At 44.4% G+C, this 22,377-nt stretch overlaps 1 protein-coding gene across 1 annotated transcript in view; it reads left to right on the top strand.

The window, feature by feature from the left end:
* LOC135054515 (zinc finger protein 665-like) overlaps positions 1-22,377 on the top strand; it is a 172,328-nt gene that overhangs the window by 35,660 nt on the left and 114,291 nt on the right. The window contains exons 6-7 of the mRNA XM_063957643.1: positions 9,033-9,558; positions 18,492-19,700. Of these exons, the coding sequence (XP_063813713.1) occupies positions 9,033-9,558; positions 18,492-19,700 (1,735 nt within the window). The remainder of the gene's footprint in view (positions 1-9,032; positions 9,559-18,491; positions 19,701-22,377) is intronic.

Raw genomic sequence — 22,377 nt, 5'->3', positions numbered from 1 at the left:
GTCAAATTTCTTATGTAAGGAGTCTATACGTGCACTCATTTCTTTCCATAAGTTCAACCACTCAGGTGTCTGCCCCGCAGGGGGTGACATCCCTTCTAAAGGCATCTGCTCCGCCTCCACATCATTATCCTCATCAAACATGTCGACACAGCCGTACCGACACACCGCACACACACAAGGAATGCTCCAACTGAGGACAGGACCCACAAAAGCCCTTTGGGGGGACAGAGTGAGAGTATGCCAGCACACACCAGAGCGCTATATAATGCAGGGACTAACTGAGTTATGTCCCCTATAGCTGCTTTTTTTATATAATTTATACTGCGCCTAAATTTAGTGCCCCCCCTCTCTGTTTTTACCCTGTTCTGTAGTGTAGACTGCAGGGGAGAGCCAGGGAGCTTCCTTCCAGCGGATCTGTGAAGGAGAAATGGCGCCAGTGTGCTGTGGGAGATAGCTCCGCCCCTTTTCCGCGGACTATTCTCCCGCTTTTTTCTATATTCTGGCAGGGGTATTTTCCACATATATAGCCTCTGGGGCTATATATTGTGGAATTTTTGCCAGCCAAGGTGTTATTATTGCTTCTCAGGGCGCCCCCCCCCCAGCGCCCTGCACCCTCAGTGACCGGAGTATGAAGTGTGTGTGAGGAGCAATGGCGCACAGCTGCAGTGCTGTGCGCTACCTTGGTGAAGACTGATGTCTTCTGCCGCCGATTTTCCGGACCTCTTCTTGCTTCTGGCTCTGTAAGGGGGACGGCGGCGCGGCTCCGGGACCGAACACCAAGGACTGGGCCTGCGGTCGATCCCTCTGGAGCTAATGGTGTCCAGTAGCCTAAGAAGCCCAATCCGGCTGCAAGCAGGCGAGTTCGCTTCTTCTCCCCTTAGTCCCTCGCTGCAGTGAGCCTGTTGCCAGCAGGTCTCACTGAAAATAAAAAACCTAAATCTATACTTTCTTTCTAAGGGCTCAGGAGAGCCCCTAGTGTGCATCCAACCTCGGCCGGGCACAAAATCTAACTGAGGCTTGGAGGAGGGTCATAGTGGGAGGAGCCAGTGCACACCAGGTAGTCATAAATCTTTCTAGAGTGCCCAGTCTCCTTCGGAGCCCGCAATTCCCCATGGTCCTTACGGAGTTCCCAGCATCCACTAGGACGTCAGAGAAAGTGTAGTTTCCTTCAACATATAAAGCTAAATCCAGATTTCTGGCTTTTCTGTCCTTTTGAAGCCAATGGAAAGCAAAGGGAAAGGTTTTCGGCAAACAGTCTCAATCAGATAAATCTGGTAAGACTTTGAAGGCTTGGGCAACCAGATGCCTGGCTTCTAAACTAGATGATAAGCCGTTGGCCTGATGGCATGGGTCTCCACCTGGGGGATCCCAGGGCGGGAGGCCGACTTCTATTTGCACAGGTTTGGCAGCAGTCCACCACAGATACCTGGGTGCAAGAAGTGGTGTATCATGGTTACATTTTCTCCTTTAAGAAATGCCCCCCTCAAAATTTCTTCTGTACCAGCCCATCTCTTGTGGAAGCAAATGCCAAGGCTCTACAAGATGCAGGTTAGACGTTGCTACAATCAGGAGTGATAGTACCGGTTCCCTCAGCACAGCGGAGACGAGGTTTCTATTCCAAACTGTTTCTAGTACAGAAACCAAATGGGTCCTACCAGCCCATTCTCAATCTCAAAGCTTTGAACAAGCATATCTGGGTGCCTCGATTCCATATGGAAACTTTGCATTCCTTTATCCTGGCAATGGAGACGGGGGATTTTATGGTGTCGCTGGATATTGAAGATGCTTACCTACATGTACCTATAGCACCTTCCCATCAGTGCTATCTCAGGTTCGCTATCTTCCAGCAACATTTACAGTTTCAGGAGCTGCCCTACAGTTCAAAGGGTATTTACCAAGATTATAGTGGTGATGGCAGCGTATCTTCATCGTCAGGGGATAAGGATTTTCCCATACCTAGATGACCTGCTAATCCTGTCTCAGTCCCAGGAAACTCTGCAATGCCTTCTTCAAGTGACAATAGCCTGCTTACAGACTCACGGCTGGCTCATAAATTGGGCGAAGTCCTCCTTAGTCCCATCACAACGGATGACGCATCTGGGGGCTGTATTGGATACAGATCTTCAGAGAATCTTTCTACAGATGAGGCTTCAGTCTGCTACACAGACTGAGAGTATCCATCCATGCAGCAATGCGAGTTCTGGAATCAATGGTCTCGACATTTGACATGGTAGATTATGCTCTATTCCATTCAAGGCCCCTTCATCATCGGATTCTCTCCAAATGTAACAGACAGCATCAGATGATAAAAACTCAGACAATTATTCCACAGGAAGTGTGTCGGTCATTAGCCTGGTGGCTACAGACGTCCCATCTGGACAGAGATTAACCCTTTTAGATTTCAAACTGGGTGGTTCTGACAACGAACGCCAGTCTCCAGGGCTGGGGAGCCGTAACAGAAAAGTACTCTCTCCAGGGGCGCTGGACCAAGGAAGAAAGTTGTTTGCTAATCAATGTTCTGGAACTTCTGGCCGTCTACATGGCACTCATCCAGGAAAAGAAATTCTTCATGGCAAACCGATTCAGACTCGGTTGAACAGTGCCATGGCAGTAGCTTACCTCAATCACCAAGGAGGCACTCGCAGTCGGATGGCAATGGAGGAAGTAAGCCGCACGTTAAGGTGGGCAGAACTTTGTCATCCAGCCGTGTCCACAGTATTCATACTGGGAGTCCTAAATTAGGAATCGGACTTCCTTAGCCGTCATGATATTCATGAGGTGCAGAGCCGCTTCTCCGCTGTTTGTTCAGCGGGGCATGGCGCCTTGGCTGTCACAGCCGCAGCATGCCGCACACCCCTAACGCTGCCTGAAGGTGATCGTCGGTGGTGAGTACACAATGGGGGAACCCGCTAGGGGGGTCCCCCGGTTCACTGTGCGGCAGAAGCGTGGGTGAGGCGTACGGGTCCATCCTGGGGGGGATCCGCTGTAGCCCCTGCGTGAGACTGGCTAATATACCTTGTACCAAGAATTTATGTGAGGCTACAATCACTTAGGAGACGTGGCCAGTATAAAGATTACACAGTCGCTACGGCGCCATAGCAGGGATCGAGCTACATCAGAGCGGGCTCAGCTGCATTTTGGGGCCTTCCTCTGCATAAGCAGCAGCTTCACACAGCTCCTCCATAATGGTCACGTGCTGGATCACTGGGACCAGGTGTAGAGGGGGAGAGCTGCTATATTGTGCACACATAACATTCCTCTGAGGGATTTTTTCATAAGACAGTTTCACTGTTATATATTTAAAATGCTGACAGCCTTACTGGTGCTGTGCAGCGTTGGGTGCTCTGGGTCATCTCTCCTGTGTCTCCTCTCAAATGCAATAAGACAGGCTTGTAGTGTATTCAGGCTGTGTTGTATGTGTATTATACCTGTTTTCTTGTACACAATGGTAAAAAAGAAGTTATACAGTGTATGTAATGCTAAATTCCTCCCCTATCTTGTCTGGCTCAATATCACGTGAGCAGTGTAGTCAGTCATCACAGAATGCTGATAACAATGTGGGGGAGAGTCAAGAGCCCTTCCGGCTGGGGGCTATCAAAACTTGATGTCTGATATGTCATCTCAACTCACTGCAAATGCCAATAAGACTCAGGAACTGCAACAAGCAGTGGCTAGCCTTACTGCCAAACATCCCCCCTGTCTACTAAGGGGGCACATAAACGTGCTTTACCTGCACTACTATCAGATACTGATGATGATACACAGGATGATGTGGACCCCATAAGTGGAGGATACTACTAATCAGCAGTCATTTTTCCTCCCACAAGATAAAGTGGCAGTCACATTTCCTGATTCCAAGGAATTAGATGACTTATTTCGAATGTCCTGGAAGAATCCAGATAAAAGTTTCAGGTGTCCAAACGGGTTTTGCATACTGTACATTCCCCTTTGCCCCTGAAGACAAGAAATTCTGGGAAGAATCTCCAGCAATAGACGTCTCAGTCTCTCGCCTTTCTGAAAAGGCAGTACTTCCTGCTCCTCTACGGTAAAGGACCCAGCAGATAGGAAAATTGAGACCACTCTGAAATCTATCTACACTGCTGCAGGTGTAGCTCAAAGACCGGTCATTGCAGGTAGCTGGATGGCGCATGCAATTCATTCATGGGCTAATCAAATTCAGGAAGGTCTCTCGGGTGATATGACCTTACTACTGTAACTTTCCTAAAACACATTCAGGACACGGCAAGAGTCCTCTGTGACTCCCTTAAAGAGATTGGCAATATTAATGCTAGGACCACCGCTATGGCTGTGTCTGCGCGCAGAGCCATATGGTTACATCAGTGGATCGCTGATGCTGACTCCAAACGTAATGTGGAATCTCTTCCGTTCACAGGTGAATGGCTCTTTGGAGGGGAATTGGACGCATGGATTTCCAAAGCTACTGCTGGGAAATCCATGTTTCTCCCTTCAGGGGCTCTGCCTGCTAGACGTACCTACCCGGGACCGTCTACTCAGTCCTTTAAGTCCTCCAGATTTCGATCTAGGGCCAGGGGGGCCTCTAATGCTGCTAGAGGTTCCAGAGGTAAACCTAAGAAACCAGCCATTGCCGGTTCTCAGGACCACAGCACCAGGTCTGCTTCCGTAAACACTTCAGCATGACGGTGCCCACCCATCCGGAGGGGATCTTGTGGTGGGAGTTCATTTACGTCACTACAGCCATATCTGGGACCGTTCCTGCCAAGATGCTTGGGTAAGGTACCTAATCTCTCAGGGTTACAAGCTGGAGTTCGACGGTGCTCCTCCCCAACGATTTTTCAAATCAGGCTTATCAGCTTTGGAAAATATGCGTGGTATGCTACTACTGGCCAGAAACAAGTTGGTCCAGTCCCAGGTCATTGTTCCAGTACCCCTACTACAATGAGGACAGGGTTACTACTCCACTCTGTTCGTAGTACCAAAACCAGACAGGTCTGTGAGACCCATTCTGAATCTGAAGTCCTTGAATCCTTACCTGAAGGTTTTCAAATTCAAGATGGAATCTTTGAGAGCAGTGATTGCATGCCTGGAACAACGGGAATTCCTAATGTCCCAATTTGGCCTCCTCATCAGGCCTATCTGCGGTTCGCCCTCCTGAATGATCACTACCAGTTTCAGGCGTTACCCTTCGGCCTGTCTACAGCTCCAAGGGTGTTCACGAAGGTGATGGCGGAAATTATGTTTCAGCACGGTCCAGGGGGTTAACGTAATTCCATACCTGGACGATCTCCTGATAAAAGCGAGTTCCAGGGAGCTTCTATTGCTCCATATAGATTGCACTATCCAACTTCTGCCTCACCATGGGTGGATCCTCGATCTGCAGAAGTCCCACCTGGAACCGTCTCAGCGGCTCTTGTTTCTGCGGATGCTCCTGGATACTGTAGCACAAAAAGTGTTCCTCACAGAGGAAAAAGTGAGAACACTGCAAGAAATGGTTCGCATGGTGCTGCGTCCTGCTCGAGTATGCATTCATCTTTGCATAAAATTGTTGGGAAATATGCTGGCCTCGTACGAGGCGATTTAGTTCAGAAGGTTTCTTGCCAGACTGTTCCAATTGGACATCCTGAACAAGTGGTCTGGTTCCCATCTTCAGATGCACCGGATGATTTGGCTATCACCCCAGGCCAGGATTTCCCTCCTGTGGTGGCTACAGTCTTCCAACCTGCTGAAAGGTTGACGCTTTGGGATTCAGGATTGGATCCTCCTCATGACAGACGCGAGTCTGAGAGGATGATGAGCTGTCACCCTGGGGAGCAGTTCCAGGGCAGGTGGTCTGCCCAGGAGGCCCTCCTTCTAATCAACGTCCTGGAACTTCGGGCCATCTACAATGCTCTGATTCAGGCCTCCCCTCTACTCCGGGATCGGGCGATCCAGGTTCAGTCGGACAACGCAAAGGCAGTGGCGTACATCAATCGACAAGGAGGGACAAAAAGAAGATCCTGCATGCGAGAAGTGTCAAGAATACTCTTCTGGGCAGAAAGAAATGCAAGAGCACTGTCCGCAATCTTCATTCCGGGAGTGGACAACTGGGAAGCGGACTTCCTCAGTCGCCATGACCTCCACCCAGGGGAGTGGGGACTACACCCTCAGGTGTTTCAACAGATCATCGGCAGGTGGGGCTGCCCACAGATCGACGTGATGGCCTCTCACCTCAACAAGAAGCTTTGCTGCTATTGCTCGCGAACCAGAGACCCTCAGGCGAGCGCAGTAGATGCGCTGACAACTCCTTGGCCTTACAGGCTGGTCTACCTATTTAATCTGATTCCAGTGATCCCCAGGGTACTCAGGAGGATCAGGCATCAAGGAGTGCAGGCAATCTTGATTGCTCCGGATTGGCCTCGAAGACCGTGGTACGTGGCTCTTCTGGACATGGCTGTGGAGGACCCTTGGCCTCTGCCGCTAAGAGAAGATCTTCTTCAGCAAGGACCGTTCGTCTACCCAGACTTACGGTGGCTTCGTTTGAGCAGAACATCCTAGCTCACAAAGGGCTTTCCAAAAAGGTCATTGCCACTATAGTGCAAGCCAGAAAACCTGTGACGTCAAAACACCATCATCATCATCTGGCGGAGATATATCTCTTGGTGCGAGGAATGCACATATCCATCTGCAGAATTCCACTTGGGAAGATTCCTTTATTTACTGCATACTGGAGTGGATAAAGGCTTACATCTTGGATCCATTAAGGTCCAGATTTCAGCTCTTTCTATCTTCTTCCAGAAGAAGTTGGCTCTCCTGCCAGAAGTTCAGACCTTCTTGCAAGGGGTGCTTCATGTAGCAACCTCCGTTTGTGCCGCCTACGGCACCTTGGGATCTGGATGTGGTGTTACGCTTTCTAAAGTCCTCCTGGTTTGAACCTCTGATGACGGTAGAAGACAAGTACCTCACGTGGAAAATGGTGATGTACTGGCCCTGGCTTCTGCTAGGCGTGTCTCAGAATTGGGGGTCTTATTGTGTAAAAGTCCCTACTTGATCTTTTACGAGAACAGAGTGGAGCTCAGGACTAGACAGCAGTTCCTGCCAAAGGTGGTCTCCGCATTTCACTTGAATCAACCTATTGTGATTCCGTCCAATTCTGGCACTTCTGCCCCGCCGGAGGCATTGGATGCAGTGTGAGCCTTGAAAATGTCAAGAGGACTGTTCGGATCAGAAGGACGGATTCCTTGTTCGTGCTGTATGATGCGCAGAAATAGGGTTGCCCTGCTTCAAAGCAGTCCATTGCTCTTTGGATTCGGCTTACTATACAACAGGCCTTTGTGTCGGCAGCCTTGCCTGTTACCCAGTCTCTAAAGGCCCACTCTACTAGATCGGTGAGGTCTTCCTGGGTGGCTGCCCATGGAGTCTCGGCCCTACAACTATGCCGAGCTGTTACCTGGTCGGGGAAGAACACCTTTGTGATGTTCTACAAATTTGATACCCTGACCAAAGAGGATACCCAGTTTGGGCAGGTGGTGCTGCAGCAGTCTCTGCGCGTTCCCATCCATTCTAGAAGCTTTGGAACGTCCCCATCGTACTAATCTGTTCCCAATATCCCTTATGGATGCTAGAGAAAATAGGATTTTAAATACCTACCGGTAAATCCTTTTCTCGTAGTCCATAAGGGATATTGGGTGCCCGCCTCTGTGCAGTGACTTTCTGCAGGTTCTCTGTTATGTGTTTCCTGTTCAGCTGTTGCTGTTTATGTTGCCAGCCCATGTTGGCCTGGTTGTGTTTTGGTGTGCTGGTGTGTAAATCTCACCACCATTATTGTTGTTATGTTCCTTCTCTTCAAGTATGTCATTCTCCTTCGGGCACTGTTTTACCTATAACTGACCTGTAGGAGGAGGCATAGAGGGGAGGAGCCAGCACATCCAGTTGAAGAAATTTAAAGTGCACTGGCTCCTTTGGACCAGTCTATACCCCATCGTACTAATGTGTCCCCAATATCTCTTATGGACTACGAGAAAAGGATTTACCGGTAGGTATTTAAAATCTATATTTTCACAAGAGGTCATTCAAACGATGCTTAAAGCAAGGAAGCCAGCCTCTGCTCTCATCTATTACCAGATATAATGGACAAAGGTCTCTGCTTAGCTTCATTGAAGGTACAAGTGTCTGCATTATCTGTATGGTTCCAAATGAAAATTTATAACCTACAGGATGTTCACACTTTTTTTTCCAAGGAATGCTCCACATTTTACATCCCTTTGTTCCCCCTACAGCCCCTTGGATCTAGAAATAGTCCTCTGGGCGCTTCAAGTTTCTCCGTTTGAACCACTGAATAATGTGGATCTCAAATGGTTCACAGCGAAAGTTATTTTTCTTCTGGCAATTGCTTCAGCTAGAAGAGTATCAGATTTAGGGGGTGGTATCGTTTTGCCCTCCCATTTTCCTGGTATTCCATCCAGACAGAGCAGTTCTCCAAACTAAATCTGGATATCTTCCTAACGTGGTCGTTAAGTTCCACCTCAATAAAGAAATAGTAGTTCCGGCTTTTCAGGTACGGACCTCTCTGTGGGAGATGCATAATTGGATGTAGTTCGTGCTCTAAGGATCTACGTGGACCATACCAGTGCCATCAGAAAGACAGACACTCTCTTTGCTCTATAGGGTTTTCATAAGAGAGGATGGCTAATAACTCTGTTTCTCCGAAGTCGAGAGTATCCAAAGGAACCTACCCTGACGCACCTTATTTGAGAATCTTTACACTTACTAACCTCTTCCCTCCTTTAGTACGGAAGTGTGTGCATATTCTTCTCACCTGAATAGGTCTTCCCTCGCGATAAATCTGCTCCTGCCTTGAGCTTTGGAAACAACCGAATTCCCTGAGCTAGGAGGCAGGGTTATAGGGAGGCTGGACCGTTGCATCCTGGGACCTCAAAAGCTTTGACCATTTGGTACCTGTTACTCTGATGCCACCTATTACCCAAGGTAGATCCTGTAGATACTGTGGACTTCGGAGAAACATAGTTATCAATGGTAAGTCTACCATAACTCCTGATATTTTATGGATTATTTAGGGTGAAGATTTGACTGATATTAATGTAAACGATACAGAGGGAGATGAAGAGACGTATGTGACTGATATAAAGGCAGAAGATATAGAGGGAGAAGAAGAGACGTATGTAACTGATGTGAAAGCAGAAGATATAGAGGGAGAAGAAGAGACGTATGTGACTTATATGAAGGCAGAAGATATAGAGGGAGAAGAAGAGATGTATGTGACTGATATGAAGGGAGAAGATATAGAGGGAGAAGGAGAGACGTATGTGACTGATATGAAGGCAGAGGATATAGAGGGAAAAGAAGAGACGTATGTGACTGATGTGAAAGCAGAAGATATAGAGGGAGAAGAAGAGACGTATGAGACTGATATGAAGGCAGAAGATATAGAGGAAAAAGAGGAGACGTATGAGACTGATATGAAGGCAGAAGATATAGAGGGAAAAGAAGAGACGTATGTGACTGATATGAAGGGAGATGAAGAGACTTTTGTGAGGGGTGATCAGCAGTATGAGGAGAAAATCCCTACAGATATCAGCACTGGTGAGTAATAAACACTTATTACAGAAAAGAGTCACATATTTTCCGTGCTCAGTCAAATTTTGAAATGATGAGGGTATATTTCAGGGATATTGAATGGGAAGGTTTGTTTTTAGGAAAAAATACTACGGAGAAATGGGAGGTACTAAAATTCCTGCTAGCTAAAAATACACTCAAATATATTCCTATGAGTAGCAAAAAAGGGAATAAAAATCATAAACCGATGTGGCTTAACAAAAAGATTAAGGAACTTATGGGCAAGAAAAGGCGAGCATTTAAAAAATACAAATCTGACGGGGAAGCAGAGTCATTTCAGCACTATAAGGAATGTAACAAAAATTGCAAAAAGGAAATAAGAGCGGCTAAAGTAGAAACTGAAAAACTAGTAGCAAAGGAAAGCAAAGCAAATCCCAAAAAATTCTTTAAATACATCAATAGCAAGAGATTAAAAAAGGAGAGTATAGGCCCTTTGAAGGACACATTGGGAGTCTTAAGCAAAAATGATAATGACATAGCGAACACACTAAATGAGTTTTTTTCAACAGTATTCACTAGAGAGGACCCAATTCAGGGACTGACACACAATCTCAATAAGGACAATATCACACTGATAGGTACTTATTTAAGCGAGGAAGTAGTCTGTCACCGATTAAAACATTTAAAGATTAATAAATCACCAGGGCCCGATGGTATTCATCCAAGGGTTCTAATGGAGCTTCACTCTGAACTGGCAAAACCGCTATCTCTGATCTTTGAGGATTCAGTTATATCAGGTATGGTTCCCAAAGACTGGCGTATAGCGGAAGTAGTGCCTATATTCAAAAAGGGAAGTAAAGCTGAACCAGGTAATTATAGACCAGTTAGTCTTACATCTATAGTGGGGAAAGTATTGGAAGGTATTCTAAGAGATAGTATTCAGAAGTTCCTTGAAACCAATAAGGTCATTAAAAGGAATCAACATGGGTTTATGAAGGACAGATCCTGTCAAACCAACTTACTTGGCTTTTATGAAACAGTAAGCGCAAACCTAGATCAGGGTAAAGACGTGGATGTAATCTTTTTAGACTTTGCCAAAGCGTTTGATACTGTACCACACATGAGACTTATATACAAGCTACAAGAATCAGGGCTAGGAAGCACAATATGCACTTGGGTCAAAAACTGGTTAGATAATAGGAAGCAGCGCGTTGTGGTTAATGGATATTTTTCAACTTGGACTGAAGTGCTAAGTGGTGTGCCGCAAGGCTCAGTATTAGGACCGCTATTGTTCAATATTTTCATTAACGACCTAACAGAAGGTCTAGAGAGCATGGTGTCAATTTTTGCAGATGATACCAAATTGTGTAAGGCTATAAATACAGAGGAGGATGCCGAGTCTCTTCAGAACGACTTAGTTAAATTAGAAGCATGGGCAGCCAAATGGAGAATGCGCTTCAACACAGACAAGTGTAAGGTAATGCACTGTGGTAACAAGAACAAAAATTACACCTACCTACTAAATGGGGTAAAACTAGGGGATTCTGTACTGGAAAAGGACTTAGGTGTCCTCATAGATAGCAAGCTAAGCAGTAGTACCCAAAGTAGGACTGCAGCAAAGAAGGCTAATAAGATATTAGCATGCATAAAACGGGGTATTGATGCTAGGGACGAGAGTATTATACTCCCATTATATAAATCACTAGTGAGGCCACACCTTGAATACTGTGTACAGTTCTGGGCACCGTACTACAAAAAGGATATCCTGGAGCTTGAAAAGGTACAAAGGAGGGCGACCAAACTAATTAAGGGCATGGAGACGATGGAATACAAGGAAAGTCTTGAAAGACTAGGCATGTTTACATTGGAAAAGCGGAGACTAAGAGGGGATATGATCAACATCTACAAATATATAAGGGGACAATACTCAGAGCTTGCGCGGGACCTGTTTTTGGTTAGATCAGCACAGAGGACTCGTGGACACTCGCTCAGGTTAGAGGAGAGGAGATTCCGCACAATACGGCGTAAAGGCTTTTTCACGGTAAGGACAATACGTGTTTGGAATTCCCTGCCCGAGGGAGTTGTAATGGCGGAATCTGTCAACACCTTTAAGAATGGGTTAGATAAATTTCTATTGGATAAGGATATCCAGGGGTATGGTGCATAGTCATGCATTATAGTTACTATTTAGTCAAATCATCATGCAGAGGACACCACAAATAGGTTGAACTCGATGGACTATTGTCTTTTTTCAACCTCAGATACTATGTTACTATGTTACTATGTTACATAACTCTTCTCCTATAAATTCCTCTGTCAGTACAAGCTATGGAAATGTATCTGCCCAGTGAGGGAGACAGGAGCCATCAGCCCCTATTATACCAGCCCAGAAATCTGACCAGTCTCCTCCCCACACTCTGGTGTCTCTCATACATCAGGAGCCATCAGCCCCTATTATACTCCTGCTCTCCTCCTCACATCATGTCACTGTGTGTTACCAGCACAGAGATCTAACCAGTCTCTTCCCCACACTCTCTGGTGTATCTCATACTTCATTTTCTTATTGTGTATTTATTGTGGGCACAGGACGGGGACCATTGGAGAAGACTGGTAGGAACTGGAGTAAATGAAAGTAGGTGATTGTATTGGGTCTACCTTCAGGGGCCTGAAATTAAGGAGAACAGGTCAACATGTAACGTACAGGCGTGCTCCTCAACAATGGCAGTAACATTAAAACATATATAGATGTATGGTGCTCTCTGTTGTGTCAGGAACGATCTATGAGGTTAGACAGTAATACACACTAGATATATGGCCCTTGGCAGGTGATGTAGAGCCCTGCTGGCTAACGTAGAAACTGCACTATGATAATAGCAGGCCGTAGTGAATAGTGTATGCAGGAATGTACTGTCTGAGAATGTACACAGTAAGTACATTTTGAAACCACAGGCAGCAATGTGCAGGTTTGAGACTGCACGCAGGGATGTGCAGGCTATGTTATTGCAGGCAGGTATGCAGGCTGAAGCAGAGGAGCACACTTGTGGGATGGGAGTGACTGAGCACCAGACTCAATGCTGAGTAGTTAAGCGCTGAACACAGAACTGATTGTAGTAGAGAGAGGAGGTAGAACGCTGCAGAGCTCACAGAGGATCTGGAACAATTAGCAGGAAGCTCAGGAGATAGAGAACAGCTTCTGACACAGGAACCATGTGAACCCTGAAGGCAAGTTGTACTGGCAGGGAGCAGGTGCCAGGAAGTGGTTTAAATAAGGTATTCTACTACAGGATTGGACACTGAAGTCATGTGAGGAGTAAAGTCACTGTGAATGGCTGTAATTATGGCATCTTATCTCAGTTAAGATGTCAGTGCCCATGTTGGGCCAGACAGCAGTAACAAGTGCATCCGGAGATGACTGGCTAGTCAGTAAATCAGCTCCACCGGATGTGGTAATATGATCAGGCTAGCCACATGTGAAAGTACCCCCCTCCCCTTCTTATGGGTAATCAGTGCGTACCTCTTGGGTTGTCAAGGAAACTTTTAATGGAAATTCTGTATGAGTGTAGTAGCATGCACATCATATTCATTTATCCAGGCTCGTTCTTCCAGTCCATAACCTTTACAATCAATCAATGCCCTTGGTGACGAGAACATTCATGTAAGCAATCAATTCTTTTATAACAATTGACCAAAAATGGGAAAGTTATCCAGATCCTCCTCCTCTTGGAACCTGTAGATCTCACTGGAGATGCCAGGACTTTTTTTTTTCTGGGGGAAAACACAGCTGGGAAACATGGGACCCTCAATAAACTGGCAAGCGTCCACCACGAGTTCATAGTTAGAATTGAAGTCCATCGTTAGAATCAGATCTTTCTTTTTGAAGACAGCAGCAGTACTGGGTGTTTGTATCCAAATAAAACAGGACATCCCAAAGGACAATAGGTGGAAGACAGGAACTGCCTGCACATCGAAGGACTATGGACGTACTGATTTTGGGATGTTTTCCTTCTGACACCTCAGAAGTCTCTAATGTACTGTATTTTTCCAACAATGACTAAATTTGTTCGGAATCTAAAGGACCAGAGGAATGTGCATCAGATATATACTTGTCAGAGCAAGAGACTCTGATGACACCAACTGGGCAGACTTCAGACGAAAGTTTTGCATCATTACCTCACAGAAGGCAGGGAGATCATTAAGCACATCCTATTAATGAGGTGTTAGACAGTGTCTCTGTCGGTAGGATTGTGCAGGAGGCTGGTTACAATCTTCTGTCCAGATGGTTCTATATTCCCACTGTGCTGATCAGAATATCTTGCTACACTGCTGGAGATCTGGAGACCATAGGAATGCATTGGTTGTAAGACATTCCCAAAGGGGAGATATATATATATATATATATATATATATATATATATATTTACACACAACAGTAGAAGAATTGGCGCCAAGGGGTCGCATCAACTCCCAATTTTCTAACCCTTAAATGGTTAACACTTTTTAAAATGAGATAATAACATGTTCCATAATAAAACATTTATTAACAACATATTCAAATTAAAACAGAGGAGATGTATTATTCCACACTTTAAGTTGTATGACTCTTAGCGCTGAATACAAATGCGGAAGGATCACAACAATCTCCTCCTACTCCTTAAAGTTGGTTCGGAGATAACTTCACAACACAGATAACCCAACGCGTTTTGTCTTATGCAAAAGACTTCATCAGGGGTATATTTCAAATGACTGGAACGTATAGTTGTTTATACAAAAAATATAATACGAAAACTTGTTCATACGTGCATGTTGGAAATTCCTATATAACACAGAGGCTTTCTGATGAACAATCAGTGTGGCCTTATGGTGAGATAACTTGTACAAAAATTCGGAAACCCAGGTACTGAATGGTCACTTAGATAGGAAACCTTCTATGTATCTGCAATGGAAGACACACACACCAGACACCTTAGCAGCCCCTACAAAGTCCACAACCTTCGGTGGCAGTTACTACAGATCTATCCAGTCTCACCCGGAGGCATTGTCTAAATGGCACTGTATACAGCTGCTTTATATCAACTGCTTGCTGGTACCTTCTGGTATTCACTGGGTCTCACTCCCGGGGTACAGCAGCTTTACCCACTGCTGATGGTGCTCAAGTCCTCCCTCTGCTGGGTTATCCCAACATTTCTCCAGAATCGGGAGAAATTTTTATTATTTATTTAGTTAGTTATTTATTAACTGTTGCGCTTTACAATTGGAACAACAGTAATTGAACTTAACTGGGTGAAAATAGAGAGACATTGAGGTAGGAAGGCCCTGCTCACAAGCTTACAATCTATAGGGAAATAGGCATTGATATACAAGGATAGATGCTTCCTACTGCATAATGGTCCACCAGATTGCAAAGGTTTTTAATGGGCTGTATGATATGGTCACCCTGTAATGTTGGCAAAGGGTCAGGAGGGTGTGAGAGTAAAGACAGACAAAATATGTGACATTTGGACTGTACAGAGGGGATATAATTAGATAGAGAGGCATTGAAGTTTGTGGGTGGGTCCAGAATTTGATAAGCTTGCCTGAAGAGGTGAGTTTTCAGGGAACGCTTGAAGGTTTGGAGACTAGAGGTGAGTCTTATTGTGCGTGAGAGGGGATTCCACAGATTGGGTGCAGCCCGGATAAAGTCCTGTAATTTTGAGTGGGAGCAAGTAATGCGTGTGGATGAGAGAAGCAGATCTTGTGCAGAGCGGAGAGGTCTGGTAGGGATATTTTGAAATGAGTGAAGAGAGGTATGTTGGTGCAGTTTGGTTAATAGCCTTGTATGTAAGTAAAAGTAATTTATATAGCATACCAATGGACGGACTGACAGAGTGGATCTGCAGATGATGAACGTCTAGCGCTGCATTCATGATGGATTGTAGTGGTAAGAGCCTATTTTTGGGAAGACCGGTCAAAAGACTATTGCAATAATCAGTGCGGGAGATAATGAGAGCATGGATTAGAGTTTTTGCTGTGTCTTGTGTAAGATATAGTCGTATTTTGGATATGTTTCTTAGATGTATATAACATAATTTTGTGACAGATTGAATGTGGGGAACAAAGGACAGTTCAGAGTCAAGAATGACACCTAGGTAGCGAGCTTGTGGGGTAGGGTTGATTGTTGAGTTATCAACAGTGATAGGGATATCAGGTTGGTAAATATTATTGGCCAGTGGAAATATAATTAATTGCTTTGGAAATATTAAGCTTGAGGTGGCAAGATGTCATCCATGATGAAATGGCAGAAAGGCATTCAGTGACACAGACCAATACAGATGGTGACAAATCAGGGGAGAATAGGTAGAGTTGAGTATCATCCACATACAGATGGTAATGAAATATAAAAGAGCTGATTAGTTTACCAAGAGATGAGGCATAGATTGAGAAAAGCAGAGGACCTAAGACTGAGCCTTGCGGTACTACAACTGAGAGAGGTAGTGAAGATTGGATAGGTAGGATAAGAACCAAGAAAGGGCTGTGTCCTGAAGACCTATAGATTGTAATGTTTGTATGAGAAGAGAGTTGTCAACAGTGTCAAAGGCAGCAGAGAGATCTAGAAGAATAAGTAGTGACTAATGGCCTTAAGATTTAGCAGTGACCAGATTATTCACTACCTTAGTCAGTGCTGTCTCTGTGGAGTTTTGGGAATGAAAGCCTGACTGAAGTGGTCCCAGTAAACCGTGTGTGTTAAGAAAGTGTGTGAGGCGAGTGTAGGCAAGTTTCTCAAAAAACTTGGGGGGCATGGGGACTGTGAAAATTGATGGTAATTTGAGAGGGTCAGAATTTTGTTTTTTTTCGGAATGGGAGTAATCACTGCATACTTAAACAGGGATGGAAAGATACCAGTAGAGAGAGAGACCTTACAGATGTTAGTTAAGGTTGGGTTGAGCACAGGAGACAGAACTGTACTTATTTGTGAAGGTATAGGATCAATGGATAGAGGTAGCATGATGAGAAGAGTGCAGATATTTCATCTTCATTTGTCGGGATCAATTGAAGAGAAGTTGGAGGGTTCAGGAAGGGGATTGAGCAGGTCACTGTGAAAGAGCATACCATTTCATTTCGGATTTTATCAATCTTGTCCTTGAAATAAGAAGCAAGATCTTGAGAGTCCCCTCGCTACGCTCACCAGTAATTCTGTTCCCACTCTATGGGTGTCGTGTAAACCCACGAGTGGGAATAGCCCTATTACGCAGAGATTCTGGTTGTCTACTATTGGGATCCCGACAGTCTGCAAATTTACTGCATCCCGCAGAGAGAATGAGTGAAAATCCTAATAGAATGTATTTTAAATTAAGTAAATGTGAGTAATGGAACCAGTGGTAGAACTGTGTATGTGAAAAATTAGGAAAGTAGTATTTCAACCCCACCTCCTTTACTTTTACCAGGCCTGGAGGTATGTGTGAAGTGGAGCCCACCACGTAATAGTGCTGGAGGGGAGGCTGTGTCTGATTATGTGAGCCATGTTTTTATTATAGCAACCATATTGAGGTTTCTTAATAAAAAGGTCATGGATAGATCTTAGGGGTAATTCAGACCTGATCACTAGGCTGCCTTTTCGTACAGCGGGCGATCAGGTCTGAACTGCGCATGCGTATGCACCGCAATGCGCAGGCGCGTCGCACGGGTAGAAAGCGGATCGCCGCTCAGCAATGGGTTTGTGCGAAGAATCCATTCGCATGGGCGAACGCAAGGAGATTGACAGAATGCGTTTATGGGTGTCTACTGACCGTTTTCTGGGAGTGGTTGGAAAAACGCAGGCATGTCCAAGCGTTTGCAGGGAGGGTTCCTGACGTCAATTCCTGTCCCAGACAGGCTGATGTGATCGCATCGGCTGAGTAAGTCCTGGGCTGCGCAGAGACTGCACAAGATCTGTTTGTACAGCTCTGCTACACATGTGTTCGCACACTTGTGCAGCTAAAATACAGTAGGCAGCGACTATCTGTTCGCAGCAGTGCGAAAATCCCCTGTTAGCGATCAGGTCTGAATTAGGCCCTTAATTTGTTGCAAATAGAGCGTGCATTCCATATGGCACATTTTAGTGACTTGGAGGGAGTTGGGACACACGTGATGCTTATGAGGCTGCAATGTGCACAGAGAGATGAGTTGCAGTGATATTGAATGATGTCGCTGCTTTAGAGAGGATTCCATGAAGTGATATTAAGAGACATATAGTGTGTTACATGGTGTTTTTGGAATTAAAGTATAGAGAATTAGGTAAGTGCATAAGGGTTATGCAAGTTATATGGTGTAATTACCTGGTCTCCAATGTTGTTCAATGTTTGTTCAACTGTTAGTTTAACTGTTATTTGCAAGATTTTCACACTTTGTAATTTCCACACTTCGGATATTTCTGACACATACAACTGTCTCCTCGCCTCCAGTCCAATACACAGAATGACTCACTCTCTGTTCCCCTTCCTATCCCTACACTCCCTTCTCTTCCACTATGCTGCCTGGGGTATGTGGAGCATAACTATTGGTCGGGGTGATTTCATTGATGACATCATTTACACTGTGTTTGGAGATTACTAATGTATACTTAAGGGAAAAGTTCTTCCTTCATTCTAGTGTCTGCTGGGAATTAGCCTGACCACCAGGCGCCATTTAAGAATCTGTGATGCCTCAGGCTAATTCCACTGAACCAAACAAAAGAATCACCATGTGGATACAGTAACATGAAACCTGCAAGAACTAGAAGACAATCTGGTGTGTAGGTTAGAGTCCACATTCCACATGCTGTATTATTTATATATATATATATATAATCTGTTGATGGCAGTATATTAATGGCTGTTAATGATTTATATGTTACCCCAACTTCTGCACATGTCATGGCAATTTGGGGACATTTCACCATAGTCTTTATTGAACAATTAAACTTGTGGGTAAATATTTATATTTCTATATATGTATTTTATTCCCAGCAGATGGATGTAGCAGCCGGAATGTCTCAGAGGAACATCTAATTTTATTTCCAGATGGTGAAATAGAAGAAAAAAATGTCACCCAAGATTCACCAGGAAAAATCCCTTTTACCCCAGTTATACATCCGGCACATCACCGTGCAGATACGTCACCTGTTCCCTCTGATCCTGGGGAATGTTCCCCTGATAACTCTGATATTGGTGCATCTATTACAGTAGTAGATACAGTGTTTACCTCTACTGTAGATGCCAAATGTATTATACAGAACACAAAGCGTATTATCCATCAGCCAGATGAGAAGCCATTTCCATGTCCTGAGTGCGGGAAATGTTTTACACATAAATCAGATATTATTAGACATCAGAGAAGTCACACAGATGAGAAACCATTTCCATGTCCTGATTGTGGAAAATGTTTTAAACAAAAATCATCACTTGTTACACATCAGAGAAGTCACACAGGTGAGAGGCCATTTCTATGCTCTGAGTGTGGGAAATGTTTTAAAGAGAAATCCGTTCTTGTTAGACATCAGAGAAGTCACACAGGTGAGAGGCCGTTTCCATGCTCTGAGTGTGGAAAATGTTTTATGTATAAATCAAATCTTGTTACACATCAGAGAAGTCACACAGGTGAGAAGCCATTTCCATGTTCTGAGTGTGATAAATGTTTTACACATAAATCGTCTCTTGTTACACATCAGAGAACTCACATAGGAAAGAAACAATTTCCATGTCCTGAGTGTAGGAAATGTTTTACAGTGAAACCATCTCTTGTTAGACATCAGAGAAGTCACACTGGTGAGAAGTCATATTCTTGCTCTGAGTGTGGGAAATTGTTTACACAGAAGTCAGCTCTTGTTACACATCAGAGAAGTCACACAGGTGAGAAGCCATTTCCATGCTCTTATTGTGGGAAATGTTTTACACAGAAACCACATCTTGTTGCACATCAGAAAAGTCACACAGGTGAGGGGCTCTTTCCATGTTCTGAATGTGGGAGATGTTTTATACAGAAATCAGATCTTGTTATACATCAGAGAAGTCACACAGGTGAGAGGCCATTTACATGTTCTGAATGTGGGAAATGTTTTACACAGAAATCAGATCTTGTGAGACATCAGAGATATCACACAGGTGAGAAACCATTTACATGCCCTGAGTGTGGGAAATGTTTTGCACAGAAATCAGCTCTTGTTGCACATCATAGAAGTCATATAGTTAAAAAGTAATTTACGTGACCTGAGTAAGTGGAATTACTCAGATAGTACTTTGTGTGTTTACAAGTTAGAATATTTTATCCAAAGAATAAACCCCAGTAAGCACAGTTTGGCTCATATCATTGGCTGTTTGACTTAATTAGTTTAATAATACGATAAAATATCACAATGAAACCATAAAATCTATAAAATAAACATAGTTGGTGGATTACAGTAAAACATGTTATTCTATACTATTCCTCATGGATCATTCTGGCGCTACTGTTGTAGTGATTACTGTATGGCCGTGTGGTGATTACTGTATGGCGGCACAGTGATTACTGTATGGCTTTGTAGTGATTACTTTATCGCCGTTTGGTGATTACTGTATGGCGGTGCAGTGATTTCTGTATGGCTTTGTAGTGATTACTTTATTGCCGTGTGGTAATTACTGTATGGTGGTGTGGTGATTACTGTATGGCGGTGTGGGGATTACTGTATGGCAGTGTGGGGATTACTGTATGGCGTTGTGATTACTTCGTGGTGGTGGTGATTACTGTATGGCGGTATAGTGATTACTTTATGGCGGTGTAGTGATTACAGTGTGGCGGTGTGGTGATTACTGTATGGCGCTGTGGTGATTACTGTATGGCCATGTGGTGATTACTGTATGGCGTTGTTAATACTGCGTGGTGGTGGTGATTACTGTGTGGCGCTGTGGTGATTACTGTATGGTGGTTTAGTTATTACTGTATGGTGGTGTGATTACTGTATAGCTGTGTGGTGATTACTGTATGATGATGTAGTGATTACTGTGTAGCCGTGTGGTGATTACTGTATGGCGATGGTGTGATTACTGTATGCCGGTGTGGTGATTACTGTATGGCTGTGTGGTGATTACTGTATGGCTGTGTGGTGATTACTGTATGGTGGTGTGATTACTGTATGGCGGTGTAGTGATTACTGTATGGCTGTGTGGTGATTACTGCGTGGCGATGGTGTGATTATTGTATGCCGTGGTGGTGATTACTGTGTGGCAGTGTGGGGATTACTGTATGGCGGTGTGATTACTGTATGGCGGTGTGATTACTGTATGCCAGTGTGGTGATTACTGTATGGCAGTGTGATTACTGTATGGCGTTATGGTGATTACTGTGTGGTGGTGCGGTGATTACTGTATGCTGGTGTGGTGATTACTGTGTGGCGTTATGGTGATTTCTGTGTGATGGTGTGGTGATTACTGTATGGCGTTATAGTGATTACTGTATGCCGGTGTGGTGATTACTGTGTGGCGGTGTGATTACTGTGTGGCGTTATGGTGATTTCTGTGTGATGGTGTGGTGATTACTGTATGGCGTTATAGTGATTACTGTATGCCGGTGTGGTGATTACTGTGTGGCGGTGTGATTACTGTGTGGCGTTATGTTGATTTCTGTGTGATGGTGTGGTGATTACTGTATGGCGTTATAGTGATTACTGTATGCCGGTGTGGTGATTACTGTGTGGCGGTGCAGTGATTACTGTGTGGTGATTACTGTATGGCGGTGTAGTGACTACTGTGTGGTGATGCGGTGATTACTGTATGGCGGTGTGGTAATAACTGTGTGGCGGTGCAGTGATTACTGTATGGCGTGGGCAAACGCTAGTTATAGATAAACCAAAAAAACCTCTTTATATCGGGCGCTAATAGTATTTTCTGTTAAAAAACATTTTGAATATAGTAAAACTCGGCTGCAAAAAGTTAATGACCTGGGGTTCACAGGTCAAATAAATTACACTGGACCACCCAAGTGCAATTAACCACAAAACTCCAATTTGAAAAAACTCTTGCGCTATAGTTATATAATTACAAGATATGGCTGACAAGAATGACAAACTCCTGATAAATTCAAAATATATTTACTATTGTATAAATTATCATATAATAAAACAAGACCGGTCTTTAAAACATCAAAAAATAATAACAAATATGTATACTTTCTAATACATGGAGGTGGACTTAAGCATACTCTGTGCACAGACGTGTAAAAAAACAAGCTCTATAGCTATATGGCTTAATGAGGTCAAAGAATGTTTTGAATCAAGTGTGGCTGCTGGTAAGACCCATATATTAATTGTTCCCAATGGATAGTCACTTTGTATCAAAGATCTTTATGATGTGAAGATCCAACATGTAACAATAGAATGGATATGAGCTTTTTGTAACCGGAAACTTTACGTGAGATGTGAGCAAGTGGTATCAGCACAAATGCATCCCGACGACCACCGCAGTGGCTTGGAGCTGCGGGAAATAAAGGCACCTGCAATGGCGCCCGCTGTGATTTAACCTGCTCAGTCGCGATGCTCCACGAGTATCCACCTCTACGTGCCGTTTGCAGGCACCGGTCAGCGGCTCCTCTTTGTATGAAAACAAATTCCAGGCAGAAGAATGCTGCAGCCAGTTCGTGATATGGGTCTAACTTCAGCTGGGGTCCAACAGAATCAACTTCTGACGCGTTTCGCTCCTCCCACAGGGGCTTCCTCAAAGAGGATGACTCCATATTATTATTCTGTAGTTATATGGCGCCACAAAGGTTCCACAGCGCCCAATTACAGAGTACATAAACAAAATAATAAAAACAGGAAAATAGCGACTTACGGTTGAAGACAATATAGGACAAGTACAGGGTGTATAAACATAGCTACATCAG

The sequence above is a fragment of the Pseudophryne corroboree genome, chromosome 3 (genome assembly GCF_028390025.1).
Source record: "Pseudophryne corroboree isolate aPseCor3 chromosome 3, aPseCor3.hap2, whole genome shotgun sequence".
NCBI classification, from domain to species: Eukaryota; Metazoa; Chordata; class Amphibia; order Anura; family Myobatrachidae; genus Pseudophryne; species Pseudophryne corroboree.
The sequence above is the reverse complement of the archived record's forward strand: the minus strand, read 5'-3'. Positions and strand labels throughout refer to the sequence as shown.